This window comes from Monodelphis domestica, chromosome 1 (assembly GCF_027887165.1).
Source record: "Monodelphis domestica isolate mMonDom1 chromosome 1, mMonDom1.pri, whole genome shotgun sequence".
Lineage (NCBI taxonomy): Eukaryota > Metazoa > Chordata > Mammalia > Didelphimorphia > Didelphidae > Monodelphis > Monodelphis domestica.
The window spans coordinates 388425699-388439883 of record NC_077227.1 but is presented as its reverse complement, the minus strand read 5'-3'; the positions used below and the strand labels follow the sequence as shown (position 1 = coordinate 388439883).

The 14185-nt window shown below is 37.9% G+C and overlaps 2 protein-coding genes across 7 annotated transcripts in view; one reads left to right on the top strand and one right to left on the bottom strand.

The window, feature by feature from the left end:
- Positions 1–10342, top strand: part of KIAA1191 (KIAA1191 ortholog) — a 31081-nt gene extending 20739 nt beyond the window's left edge. For all 4 annotated transcript variants that reach the window (XM_056811631.1, XM_056811630.1, XM_056811632.1 and 1 more), the window contains 3 exons: positions 6079–6185; positions 7317–7459; positions 9392–10342. In XM_056811631.1, the coding sequence (XP_056667609.1) occupies positions 6079–6185; positions 7317–7459; positions 9392–9597 (456 nt within the window). In that variant the 3' untranslated portion in view covers positions 9598–10342. The remainder of the gene's footprint in view (positions 1–6078; positions 6186–7316; positions 7460–9391) is intronic.
- Positions 10343–11026: 684 nt separating this feature from the next.
- SIMC1 (SUMO interacting motifs containing 1) overlaps positions 11027–14185 on the bottom strand; it is a 31005-nt gene continuing 27846 nt past the window's right edge. For 2 of the 3 annotated variants that reach the window (XM_007474103.3, XM_007474104.3), the window contains exon 10: positions 11027–12408. In XM_007474103.3, the coding sequence (XP_007474165.1) occupies positions 12161–12408 (248 nt within the window). In that variant the 3' untranslated portion in view covers positions 11027–12160. The remainder of the gene's footprint in view (positions 12409–14185) is intronic. The other variant, XM_007474105.3, reaches the window with a different exon arrangement.

Here is a 14185-nt window from a genome sequence, read left to right as displayed (position 1 = left end):
AAGTGAAATCTAGCCTAGTCTTTTATAAGTTCATCGCAGAATATATGTGAATGGGGGCATACATGCACATATACACGTATCTATCCATCCATCCACTAATGCACTGATCATCTCATTGCATATCAATCTAGGCAATGTGCAATTGCATTTTTTACTATCTGAATTGTTAGGGTCGTCTTTGAGTGGATCTTGTTGAGGTATTTGTAACAGTCTATGTTAAATATAGGTATCCCTTCCACATTATGACTTTCCCCATTGCAGTTTTGAGATGTTGTGGATTGGCATAAGAAATTAATGGGAATTTTCTTGTGGGGCTTTGTGGAAGCTGTAGATGACAGGCAAAGGCCAGCACATCACACAAAGAAATCATAGAAACTCAGAAATGCATAAAATAATATATGCATGATATCAAATATCATACATAAATTTTTTTATGTTTTAAAACCATAAATATATACAACTTTTACTATAAACACCCCACAAAAGAAAAAAGAAAAATGTCATACTTGTTCTCTGGTTATGATGGGTGAACCAAAAAATTTTATGCAGATTCTCCATGTGGCAAGGGTATGATATAGAAGGACCCCTATACTTCTTTGTGGACTTTATGGAGGATATCCTCTATGACAGTGGTGTACATCTTTGGTGAGCATTTATTTCCCTATTTTATGACATGTTGGGTGCTGAAGATCATTGAGCAAAATTGTTGTCATGGAACCTATTGTAATAAATACTTCAAGTCCATAGGAGACATGAAGTGAAAAATCAAATAGCTGTGTCCTCTGTTTCTAAACCAACTCTCCCCCCCCCCCCCCCCATTTAAAAATTGGTACTCAAGTGAAGTTCTGGCTTCAACAGCTTTAAACAATTTTTATATTCATATATTTATTTATATGTTTATTTGTTTATTTAAGCCCTCACCTTCCATCTTAGAATCAATACTGTGTGTTGGTTACAAGGAAGAAGAGTGGTAAGGGCTAGGTAATGGGGGTTAAGTGACTTGCCCAGGGACACACAGCTGGGAAGTGTCTGAGGCCATCTGTAGACCTGGCTCTCAATCCACTGGGCTACCCAGCTGCTCCCCATATTTTTATTTTTTACCAATTACATGTAATAACATCTCCACACAGGTTTTCCCAAGGTACATAATTGAACTTATCTCTTTCCCTTCTTAAAATAAGTTATTTTATTAGGTATAAGAAACTTCTGCTAACTGCTATTAGTTCAGACTGTTATTTGCAACATTACAGAGGATTGTCCGGTGCCTTAAGTAATTAATCCAGGGTCATATAGCCAGTATGTGTCAGAGGTAGCATAGGAATCATGACCTTTTTTGGCTTTGAAGACAGCTCTTTATCCATTATGACAAGTTACCTTTTTACAATATTAGTTGGTGCTTTAGTTCTTAGCCAGTTTGTAGGACTGTGTGAGCTGGCACTTTGGCATTCAGTCAAACATTTCACCCCTTCACCTTGGTCCCAAGATCAGCTGTTATGTCTATTTATTTCCTTCCTCATAAATAGTACTTTGTTAGCCACAAGTGCCCCTTCATAGTTGTGTAATCTGTTACTCATACAGTAATAATATTTAATTATTGCTAAGAGCAAAGAGTTATTTTCATGAGATCACTTAAAGTAACATTTTATTCTGAAAATGCATAGGATCTAGAACTAGAAGGGACCTTGGAGATCATGCAGCCCAACTTCCTTATTTTACAAAAAAGATATAGGAATAGGCACCCGAAGAGGTTAAGGAACTTGCTTAGGGTTACATATGTAGTAAGTAGAGTCGGACTCTGAATATAGCTGTTTGAACTCCAACTCCAGTGCCATTGCTACTGTACAGTACATTAGAAATCAGTGCCTTTGCTTGATTTTTATCATTCATCTTAAAATATATTCAGTGAGTCTTCCCTTTTAAAAAAGATTTTAAAATTCAGCTACACATCAATAACTTTTGACAATTTATGCAGTGTTCTACACATCTGATACAGGGAGAGCTAGGTATTCTCACATCTTCTTTGGACAAAGCATTCATAGTCTTATTTGATTGTTTTTGTTTGTTGTAGTCATATACATTATTTTCTGTTTTGATTGATTCTGTATGAGTTTTTTTTTTGTCATTTCATACAACTTGCCATCTTTCTCAATTTCTCATTGTTTCTTTTGGTTCCATTACTATTCATTAATGGTGTGCATATACTGTTCATAGTGACTGGTTATAAGAAAATTTTTTGTGTTTTTTCATTCTGAAGAACTAAACACATGCCTAAGAGTAATGTCCCCTACCATTTAGCCACGTTATTGTACATAAATGAATTAGTCAGAAAGCCTTAGCCTTGGGGGGGTGGGACACATAATAGTAGCTCTTTTCAAATTTATAAAACTGTTTCTTTGAAATAAACTTGTGATATGCAAACATTATCCTTATCTTAGAGGAAATTGAAAGTGATTTTCCTAAATTCAAACAACTTATAAGGACTTCATCTCATGCTTCATGACTTCAAGTCCAGGACTCTAAAAACTATGTAGGGGTCAGTTGGGTAGCTCAGTGGATTGAGAGTCAGGCCTAGATCCTGGGTTTAAATCTGGCCTCAGACACTTCCTAGCTGTGTGACCCTGGGCAAGTCATTTGACCCTCATTGCCTAGCCCTTACCACTCTTCTGCCTTAAAACCAATACCCAATATTGATTCTAAGATGGAAGGTAAGGGTTTAAAATAATTATGTTGCCTTTTGTAATCCTGTTTTCTTAATAAATAAATGTTCTTGGGAAATGCTTTCTCAGAATCCTTTTCACTTGAACTTAGATCTAAGCATTTTCTTTTTTAAAAATACTTTCCCATTTGGATTGTATACATTTTTTACTCAGGTCTCCTAAATTGTGATGTAAATCTGAACCTTCATTCTCAATTACCCTATCTTGCCCCTCACACTTTTCATCTGGTTTTCTTCAAGTTTATTGGGTACTTCTCACAGATGTTTGCTTTCATCCTTAGAATGTCTTTGCTACTTTATATTAGTGTCAAGTATTCTGTTTTGAATAGCTGCTTGCCTTAATCTACCTTTCATTTTCTATTCCAACTATTTCAGTAAATTATATGTATGCAACTGTACAGTTAAGAAACTTGCTATTTGCACCTGGATGTTGGATAATTGCTTCTGTGGCAGTACCAGATTTTATTTTATAAGATTTAAAACATCATTTTTTATTGTTTAATGTTTTAAATATTGCTTTTGCAAAGAATGATGAAATTGACTGGCATATTTAATGATAACCCTCATTTCTGTTAAAACTTACAAAATGATTCTTGTTTTAAATAAATTTTTAAAAATTATTTTTTTTTCAAACATACATTCATTCATTTATTTGGTCATTCATTCCTTTGTTTTTGCAGAGGCAGTTATAAAACCTTTACTAGCACAGGAATGGTTCAGGACCAGCCTTTTATAGAGTTCCTCAAACATTATATTTCAACTCATTCTCTAAACCTTTGTATAAAAACAATATGGTGCAAACTTATAAATGTGAGTGCTACACTCACATTGCATCTGTGCCTCTTACTAGTTGTGCAAGTTCTTAAACTATACTTTAAATTTTAAAAAATTATTGACATATTTTGTTTTAAAGTGCCTAAATTTCCCAATATACCCTTCCCATTCTTCTCCCAGAGGGCCATCCCATCTAACCAAGATTTTTTTTTTTTTAAAAAGGAACAAGATGAGAAGACACTACTTCCTCTGCAGAGGAGAAAGAAGATTAAAAAGTCATCCTTACCTTTTATTCTTTGCAAATAATGTAGAACATTATATGTATTATAAAATTTATTTTTAAAAAACCCTTACCTTCAGCCTTAAAATTAAATATTGGTTCCAAGGCAGAAGAGCAACAAGGACTAGACAACTGAAGTTGTCTTCAAGTTGAAGTTGACTTGCCCAGGGTCACAGCTGGGAAGTGTCTGAAGTCAGATTTAAACCCAGGACTGGTTTTCTATCCACTGAGCTACCTAGCTGCACGTACATATATTCAGGCATTTCTCATTAGAAATTAATTAATAACCAATTGTTTCCCCACTTCCTTTTTTAAAAAAATGTTTAATGAGATGGGCTGAGATAGGGTAAGAGGGAGGAGTGCTGGGGGAAATCCTGGTGGTTAAAAAGTAGAAAAATTTTTAAAGACGAAAAAAAATCAGCAAAACTGATTAATGTATCGGGGGAAAAAAACTTGACCTTACATACAGTATTAGACACTCAAGGATGTGTCATCTCTGCAAAAGGAGCAGAGAGAATTGTCTCCTCATGTATCTTCTTTGGGGCCAATCTTGTACTTTGTAACTTTGCAACATTCAAAACTTTGAACATTCATTTTCATTGTTTGAGTATGCTCTGTTAATATTGTATTGACTGTGTGTATCATTTTTTTGACTGCTTATTTCATTTTGTATCACTTCATTACAAATCGATTCTTTACAAAATCCTAGACATAGGTACTATACGAGGATCCCCATTTTATGGATAAGGAAGTAGAGATTCAGAGTCAGAATATGTAGCATAAAAAGGAATGGATTTGGAGTCATATATGATTCTTGGTAGATCATTTCACTTCTCATAGCCTTACTTTCTTGATTTGGATTTGGATTTGAAGATCTTAGAACTCGGTCACTCCTGAATCCTAGGGTCCTATGGAGTGCAACCTTGGTTCTTTGCTTTGCAGTTCAGTATTCTTGCTCTTATTCCATCAATCTAAGATGAGTAGGGGGTGAAGATTAAGCAAGGAAATTCTCCTGTAATTAAAGGTAAATTATGAGGCTGCTAGTAGCTTTAATAACTTTATTACAATAAAGTAGCAGTAGTAAAGAAAGGGAAAGGTAGAAGAGAGGTAGAGAATAACTTAGCTTACTACTCTATTGGCTGCCATGATGGATTGAAGATCGCCACTGACAAGAGTTCCTTCAGGATCCAAACTCCAGCCAGAAGACCCTCGAACAGGCTCCTGGTCTGACCTTATAAGCTCTTTTCTCTACCTGCTAACTCTTACACGTCACATCTCAGGAACCTTAGTTTCTTAATTTGCCTGGGCTGCCCAGGTGGGCAGTGCCTGTGGAATCAGCTTCCTGTTGTAAGAATTTAATTTAGGTTTTTATACTTATATGAAAGTTCTAAAGTAATATTGTGGTCGCTGATTTAAAAATATTACAGTTTAAGTCAAAAGGACTTTTAGCAGCTTTATTTACAAAGAGGTGGAAAGAGTGAAAGTGGAAACATGTAGATAGAGACAAAGTACTGCCTAGCTACAGATACCCCAAGTTTAATCCTAATGTCACCAGATTGTAAAAGCGAATCTCACCAGAATCCAGAGTCCTAAATAGGAAGCTGAAGAAGCCAAGAACCTTCAGTGCACACAAGACTAAGACCACCAAATATCTCAGAACTCATGCTGAATGAAGTGTCCCACTGAAGTGCCAACAGAGCAGAGAGGAACCAAGGAAAGAATCACTCCACTCACCATCACAGGGTCCAAAGAAAGAGTCTCTTCCTCTAGTCCTGCTTACTGATGCAGAGTGAATAACTGAATCCTCCTGGCTGGCCTTTTAAAAGCTGTTTTCTCCATGTCACTTATGGTCCCACTTTATGGGAACCAATCACAGTCTTTCAATTTGCCTAGCACTGCCCAAGGGAGGGACCAGTGACCTTTAGAGGTGTGAGCTTACTCTAGTGACTTGTGAACTCTCTTACTTAGTGTCAAGTAGGGGTACTTTAAGTTCTTGATTAGCTTAAAATAGATAAGGGGAGAGTTAATCCTATTTTTACACTGTCCATTGCTTCTTGGGGTTCTCTAACTTTTTCTCTGAGGGCCTATCTATATTTGCATATCTCAGTGGTCTTTGATCTTCTGGTCACTGAGAGGTGATGTAAAACAAAGCAACATTAATGGAGAGGGGAATTCTCTTCCAACACCCCCCATGTGAACTTGAACCAAGTGTTAACTTATACCTCTCTAATAAGTTTTTTAAATAGGTATAAATTCCTTTCAAGGTCTTGTCTTTTTCTAATGCTTTCCCCCCCTTTCTTTCAAACAGAAATTGAAGTTGCAAAATGGAGAAATAACAAAAGATGATAGATTGACTGTTTCAGCCCAGTCCACTCCAAGTAGTACACCCCATTCTTCTCCCAGGCAAAAGCCCAGGTATGATTCCCTAGGACCTTTTCTCAAAATATCACCAAAGGTTTCAGAGGTAGAAATAATCTAAATTTGGACTCTTTAGAGCTTGCTAAAAACCATAGTGGTTATTATTTATATAGCACTTCGAAGTTTATAAAACATTTATACATTCTTATGGACCTTCTCAACAACTCAGATTCTGAAGTAGGTGCCTTTTATTCCATTCCTGAAATGAGAAAGTTTTTAATAGCTTTATTTATAAATGTATACTCATCTTCCTGAATAATCCACTATGCCATCTAGCTGACATCTAAATCTACCTCATTTGACAAGATGGGTCATGTTTTTTTAACTTAGCATTGGGTTTACATACTCCAGTATTGTTGTTCAGTTGTATGCAACTCTTTTATGACCCCTTTTGGGGTTTTCTTGGCAAAAATATTGACTGATTTGTTATTTCCTTCTCACACAGCTACTAAGTGTCTGAAGCCAAATTTGAGGATGAGTCTTCCTGACTTCAGACCTGGCATTATCCATATTGACATGTAGCTGCTATATATACCCATATGAATGCACACATATATAAAAATGTGTAGACACACACACGTACTCCTATACATTTGGAACTGTAGGTGTGTAGCTTTATGATAAAAGAATGTGTGTCCAGGTATACTCTGCTTAAGTATTTAATTAGATCTTTTGAAAATCCAGTATAGATTGTTAGCAGGGGAGTAGCGTTGCAGGAATACCGAAATGGCATACTTTCTTAACTTCTGGGGTTATATATTGATCATACATCTTCTGATTCTTCTGCTGATGTACCTGGATTGTTCCAGAAATTCATAAGCTTTTATTAGTTAGGCTACCAAGTTGTTTGACCTCGATGGAATATGATGTCTGTTATATTCTAGGTAAGTATAGGGAGGCTTATTACGTGATGATTTGGACCCCATAAGGATTCATAAGAATGGACATTAAGGGTACCCATGTAATTGAAAGGTGGCACTGAGCCATGATTTTCATATTCCAATTCTGATTCTTCACTTGAGAGTTTTTTCTTTTGATGCTATTGGTCACTAAAGGAATGATTTTAGAGGTTTTTATGTAGTGGTTCTTTTGTGCTTTATGGATTTTGCTTGTTCCTTTTTCTTCCAGAGGTTGGTTTGCTCATGGATCTTCTAATTCTTTACCGGGCCTAGACATCAGCAATATGGACTCTGGAAATGGAGATAGAGACAAACCCTCATCTGAAAAATGGAGCCTTTTTGGACCAAGAACCCTTCAGAAATCCGATTCAGGTATTGTGTTGAGGGGAAGTAACCTGTTTAAAGAGTTGTTTTGGAATAAGAAAGAGGAAACCTACATAGCTGAGGGTTTGGACTAGCTCTCTCCATGGTTCCCATTCCAACAATGCTTAATGTCTCTCATTAGTATTGACAGTAACATTAACTAATTAGTTACTTAATAGCATAGCTAAATGTACTTGAATTCTAGGTTCCAGTGATTTTTAGATTGTTTAAAACAGGTCCAGAAATCATTGGGAGTGGTAGAGAAGGGAAGGTGTTAAGTATGGAAATTTGTTTTGAAACAGTTTTGTTTCTGAAAGGGGAATGGCATGTCAGGCACTGTGCTAAGCACTTTATAGTCTCATTTGATCCTCACAACTCCTTGAAAAATGAGTGCTGCTATTATCTCCATTTTATAGTTGAGGAAACAGGCAGAGTTTAAGTGAATTGCCCACAGTCAATAGCTAGTAAGTTTCTTTTTTTTTTTTAAACCCTTACCTTCTGCCTTAGAATCAATACACAGTATTGATTCTAAGGCAGAAGAGTGGTCACATCTAGGCAGTGGGGGTTAAGTGACTTGCCCAGGGTCACATAGCTCGGAATCGTCTGAGGCAAGATTTCAACCTAGGACCTCCCTGTCTCTAGGCCTGGTTCAGTCCAACTGTTCCCTGCTAGTAAGTTCCTGAGGCCAAGTTTGAATTTAGGGCTTCCTGACTCATAGTCAGGCATTGTATCCACTAAGTCATTCAGTAACCTTGAAATCCTAGGATACTACTGTTATTGCTTACCTTGACAGGCGTTATAAAGAGGTAGATGTCAACTGCTTATAAAAGCTATTGTTATATAAAATAAATTTAAAAATCAAATAATTTCTTTTGGGGTTTTAGGTTTTTATAGTATGATTTGTTCACTGCTATATTGTATTAGTATAAATAGCATTCCCATTTTATAGCTTAGAAAATTGAGAACCAGAGATAAAATAACTTGATCCACAGTCTTAGAGCTAATGTTAGTCAAGGCAGTCTGCTCAGGTCTCCTGACTTCAAAAGACAGTGCTCTTTCCACTAATCAGTATGCCATGGAATGGGGCAGTAGAATTTGAGTTGGGAATATAGTCTTCTGTTCTGACCTATACCAATTAGTTATGGCCTTGGGCAGATCATTCCTTGCTCTTAGTCAAAGGGGAAATTCCCCACCGTCCCTGATTTCAGGGTTATTAATGTAATAATACTTCCTCAACAGTGGTGGGTCTAGTGGTATATATATATCCTTTAACAAATGGGAAGTAGGTAGGAAATAATGCCTAAGACAGTGATGGTGAACCTTTTATAGATGGGAGTGCCATGTGGGTGTCTTCTCCCCCCCCCTTTTTTTTTTTATTTACTCCACACAGGGTAGTGAGAAAGTACTCCCATTGGGCTGCTGGGCAGAGGGGTGGGTGATGTGAAAAAAAATTCAGGCACAGTGGAGAAGGGGAGGAGAGCTTCTCTGCCTTTTTAGTAATGACTGGGGATGGGGGTGGGAGGGAGGTGGGAATGGCTGGGTGGCCATGTGCCCACAGAGAGTGCTGTGTGTGCCATCTTTGGCACCCATGCCATAGGTTTTTCCATCCTTGGCCTAGGATATTATTTCCTATTTAAATTTAGTCATCACTGCTTGGGGGGGGGGGAGGCTACTTCCTGACCCTTCTTCCCCACCATGAAACACATCTTTCTTTCTAAGGTGGTGGGGATTTTTCACCTTGCTGTAAAAATCATCTCCAACATCCCTTTTAGCTCTGAGCTTCTCATGGGCTTTCCAGGATGATTTCTGAATTAGTTCCCTAAATTAAACTTGTGACATTATGTATGTTGCTTTGTTGCATATTATAAATTGCTTTTGTGTTAGAATCCAACCCCCGAAATGGAAATAATCTGTTTTAGTGGCTTTACTTTCTTCACTTAGGTTTCAGTATCCAGTCCTACAGAGGTACACAGAAACCATTACCAGTGGAGCTCATTCGGGCTCAGGCTACTAGAATTGCAGAAGACCCAGCAGCCTTCAAACCACCTAAGATGGACCTTCCAGGAATGGAAGGAAAGAAACCAGCTCCACGGGTCCATAACCTCAAACCAAGAGACATGAATGTGTTGACTCCCACAGGGTTCTAAAGCTCCCTTTTCATTTGCTTTTCCTGCTGACCCACAGTTATGTAGAGAGGGTCTTATAGACAGTCTTTTCCGTCTTCCTATCCACCTTGTACTTGACCTAGGAAAGATGTCATCCATTTACAATTCTGCTGATGAAGATAGTATTCCTGGGGAGGTAGTGACTGTTTCTTTAAATATTTGTAGCAAAACTTGATTCTTCTAATACTAGAAGACCTATTTTGTAATGACCCAAAATTGATCTGAATAACTTCTCACAACAGTCAACCACATCCAACTACCAATCTATAGAACTAGATTGCAAGGGATAAGGGGAATAATTAAAATCTGGTAGACTTTGTTCTACATATTTATCCAAGATAAATATATTTGTTTTGGTGGTTCTTTTCCTTGATAAGTAATATTCACATTTTCCAGCTTAGACATTGTATGCTTCTTTAGAGAATCAAAGCTGGTCTAGAATCAAAGCAGTGGTTCAGGAGCCTTGTGTCCTGGTCCTTTTTGGGGAATGTCTATTGGAAATGGAGACTGCTGCTGTCCTTTGACACTAACATGTCAAAGATCTTTAAAAGGTATCATCAATCCTTTGATTAAAGACTTGAAGCAGGAGATCTGGTCTACCCTGCCCCTTACAAAAGTGGGCTTTTTTTTTTTTTGGGAACCCTCTTACATTCTGATTTGTGACTGAATGGTGAAATCTTTGCTGCTTCTAGTAAAAAAAATATGTGATCATTGTTCACTTTGGCAATATGACTAGCAACTGATTCTGTTATTAAGGGAGATTCTGTGCAATGTTTTGTGCTGTTAAGAGTTTTAAAAACTTGAAGTAAGTTCAGTATAGTTTTTCAGTGATCTGAGGTAAATCATCTTGTGACTTTTACCCCCACACTGCCCCTTTACACTCTTTGTATTGGCCTGAATCCTTTCTTGGTAGAAAAGTATGAGCTGATGAGAGGAAATTGAGAATTTAAAAAAAAAAACCCAAAACAATCATCCCTTTAACTGTAGTGTGTGCCCCCCCTGTCCCCCCCCCCCCCATGTGTTTGAAGTAATAATTTTATTACTCTTATATCCAAGTGCTCTCGTTCCTGGAAGCATGATATCATTATCTCCTACTTGCTTTTTTTTTTTTAGTGTTCCCCCAAATGATGTTTCTGTTGAAAGAAACATAGTACCTAAGAAGGCTCAGGCCCTTGTATTTCATGTGTATATAGTACTCTTTATTTATGTGCTGATCTTGATTTGAGAATAAAATCCTCTGGATTGTAGGTTTTTGAAAGGGGGGAAAAAGGGTAGTAATAAGGGAAGATGGTGACCCATTACTTCATAATTTCTTTGTGCCAGAGAATAGTGGGGAATTTAGGATGTACATTGGAGCACCTTAAGATTGATCTAACCCCCCCCTTATTTAAGAAATAACTGGCCCATAGTCTTCAGATTAAATCTTTTATTTTCTGTGGTTCTTTGGCCTATAGCTGCCACTCCTGGGACCTGGATATGGACTGCTACATACATTAAAGGGGGGTAATCTAAGTATAAAGGATTATAAGTACAATAACTTAGCCAAATCTGATGAAGCTCAGCACTAAAGGTGAACAAGGAAAAAACTTTTTTGGCAAGGGGGAGGGATGTGAAAGGTACATTTCAACTTAAGAAAATGGTCACCTATAGCCCGGAAAGGTTTGGAAGCTATACAGATAGAACACATCCTGGATCATGGAATTAAAGGAGGCTGGAATCTAGAAGAACTTGGTCATTTTACTCCCATCCATTTGTGCTTGTGGAGGATCTGAGTTAAGATCTAAGATTCTTAAACCTTGGTGACTGGTTTTCATGAGAGGTATCCTACTTCATGATTATGTAGCTTCAGTTGGTAGACAACTTAATGATGAGGCCCAAACTTGGATGCTTTCACTCTAGGTAGGGCCTGGCAGTTCATATTTTATTGGCATATAGCCTTCAAGAGCTATGCCAATCACAATCCTCTGACTAATCTAGAGCTCTCCTCACTCTACTCTGCCTTTTCCTTCTTTTCAGTCTTAGTAATAGTAGTACATATTGTTTAAGACTGGTAGTAAAGATGAAGCAAAATTTATATAAGGGGATAGTATACTTTAGAGTTGCAAAGGACTGCTCTGATCATTTATTCCACTCAATTTACAGGGAATAAAGGCCTCTGGAAAGGAGAATGACTTGTTTGAAGTCCTACAAGGTAGCAAATCTAGGGAGACATATGAATGGCAGGAGGCAGGGAAGAGGATTTTCATCCCTAAGAAACCAGCTAGCAGGATTAGTGCTAAGAAGGCTTTAGCATAGTAAGGTTCCTTAAAAAGATTCTTTTCAAATATGAGAAATAATTTATTATAAAATATAATTTGTATATTAAAGTCACATTTGGGGGGGTATCTATCATGAATTCACTATAAAATGAATTTTCTATAAAGGTTCATGAGTTATTAACATTAAGAAAGTGGACAGTATTGGTTTTAGTAACCTACTAAATTCCTTTTCTGCAAAAGCCACTAAAGGTAAGTAACAATCACTCTGGCAGATCTCAGCCATTACCCTACTGGAGCCCATTTTCAAGCATGGAGTTCCTGTTGGTTGCACAAAGGAGTAGTAGTTTGAGCAGGAATACCTTCTCTTGGAGCTGGGGTACTAGAGGCTCACCAAGCTCTTCTGCTAGTCGCACTTGGAAAGCCTCAAATTTTACTTCAACATCCAGGGAAGTGATATCATCACCCTCCTGTAGGAGGGGCCTAGTCCTTTTGATAATCAGATCCTTCCTTTCAATTACTGAGGTCCTCAGGTGTTCTGGAAAGAGAAATAAATTCAGTGTTTCAACAATCTCTGATGGCCTTTAAATTTCTAAAATATGGCCTCATCTTAAGAGATGATAAAGGAAGCTAGATCATTTTAGATAGCTCAAAATTGTTTGTATTTGCTTTAGGATTGGAATTGTCCTTAAGGCCATCACTGGGTAACATTTCTGATCCCAAAACCAACATGTAGGAAGCAGAGTAATTTGCTGAAGATATATGTTGCTTGTCCTGGCCTAGGTTGTCTGGTTCCTCAGACCACCAGAAATTAAGAAGAATGTAGAAGTTCTCACCAAAACTTCCATCTGTCTTCTCTTGAAAGCATCTGTATCACTGGGATTTCATAAGGGCATAGTGCAGGGTCATTCACACCATGCACTTCTGTACCTAGCACTGTGTAGGTGAACATTATAATAAAAGTATAACTTCTCAGGTAGTCTAGGGCAAATACTTTGTTCTCTGCCTTAAGGAAATATTCACTAAGGACTTAATGTGTACTGTGCTAAATATTAGAGATACAAAATGTGATAAAAGACAGCCCCTGACCTCGTGAGGTACCAGAATTAAGAGGTTGGGAAAGGCTTCCTGCAAAAGATGAGATTTTAGTTGAGACTTGAAGGAAGCCTGGGAAAGAGTGGATGTGGGAAGAGAAGATTCTGGGCATGGGGGACAGCCCGAGAAAATCCCCAGCAATAGTGTCACTGGATCAAAGAGTACAAAGATTGTGAAGGTAGGAAGAGGTAAGTTATAAATGGCTTTGAATGCCAGATGATGTATTTGATCCTGGAGGTGGAAAGGAGCCAAAGCAATTTATTGAGTGGGATGGGGTGTCACACGGTTAGACATGTGCTTTAGATAATCACTTTAGTGACTGGAGGATGGGCTGGAAAGGGGAAAGACCAGGCAGGCAGACTCATCAATGGGCTATTGGAATACTCCAAGCATGAGGGCCAGAATTAAGAAAGGCATCAAAAAGAAGGGACAAGAGATGTTGCAAAGGTGGAAACAAGCCTAGGCAACAGACTCTTTGGATGGATATGGGTGTTAGGGGACAAGGGTGTGAAGAGTGTGGAAGAACTCAGGATGACTTCTTGGTGGTGAGCCTGAGAGACTGGGAGGATGATACTGCTTTCTATAATACTAGAAGGGGGAGAGGGAAGGAAGATTAGTTTCATTTTAGACATGTTTAGGGTTTTTTTTTAACCCATACTTTCTGTATTAGAATTGATTCTAGTATCATTCCTAGGGCAGAAGAGTGGTAAGGGCTAGGGAATTTGGGTGAAGTGACTTGCCCAGGGTCACATAGCTAGGAAGTGTCTGAGGCCACATTTGAACCCAAGATCGCCCATCTCTATCCATTGGCTCTCTTATCATTAAGCCACCTATTAAGTGTCTACTGGACATTCAAATCAAGATATGTCTGGAAGGTAAGGACACTATTAGCAAAAAGGTTGGTTGTTTCCCCCTTACATATTCTATGGGTCCCTATTACCTAAATATTTAAATGCCTTAGACTGACACTTAAGACCTTTCCCCAAGGTCTTTTGCCTCCCTCTGTATTCCTTTTCTAAATAAGGGAAAAAAATTTTAGCATATGTGTATTACTGGGTTCAGAGTTTACAAGACATTTGTAATAGCTTGCTGGCACCAACTTTTATAAACAATGTAATTTCCCTCAAATTAATTCAATAATGGTGTGCCGAATACCATAAAGCACCAAAGCCAAATTGGGGAGGGAGAGAATGAGTGTCAAAACTTTGGCCCAGACTCAT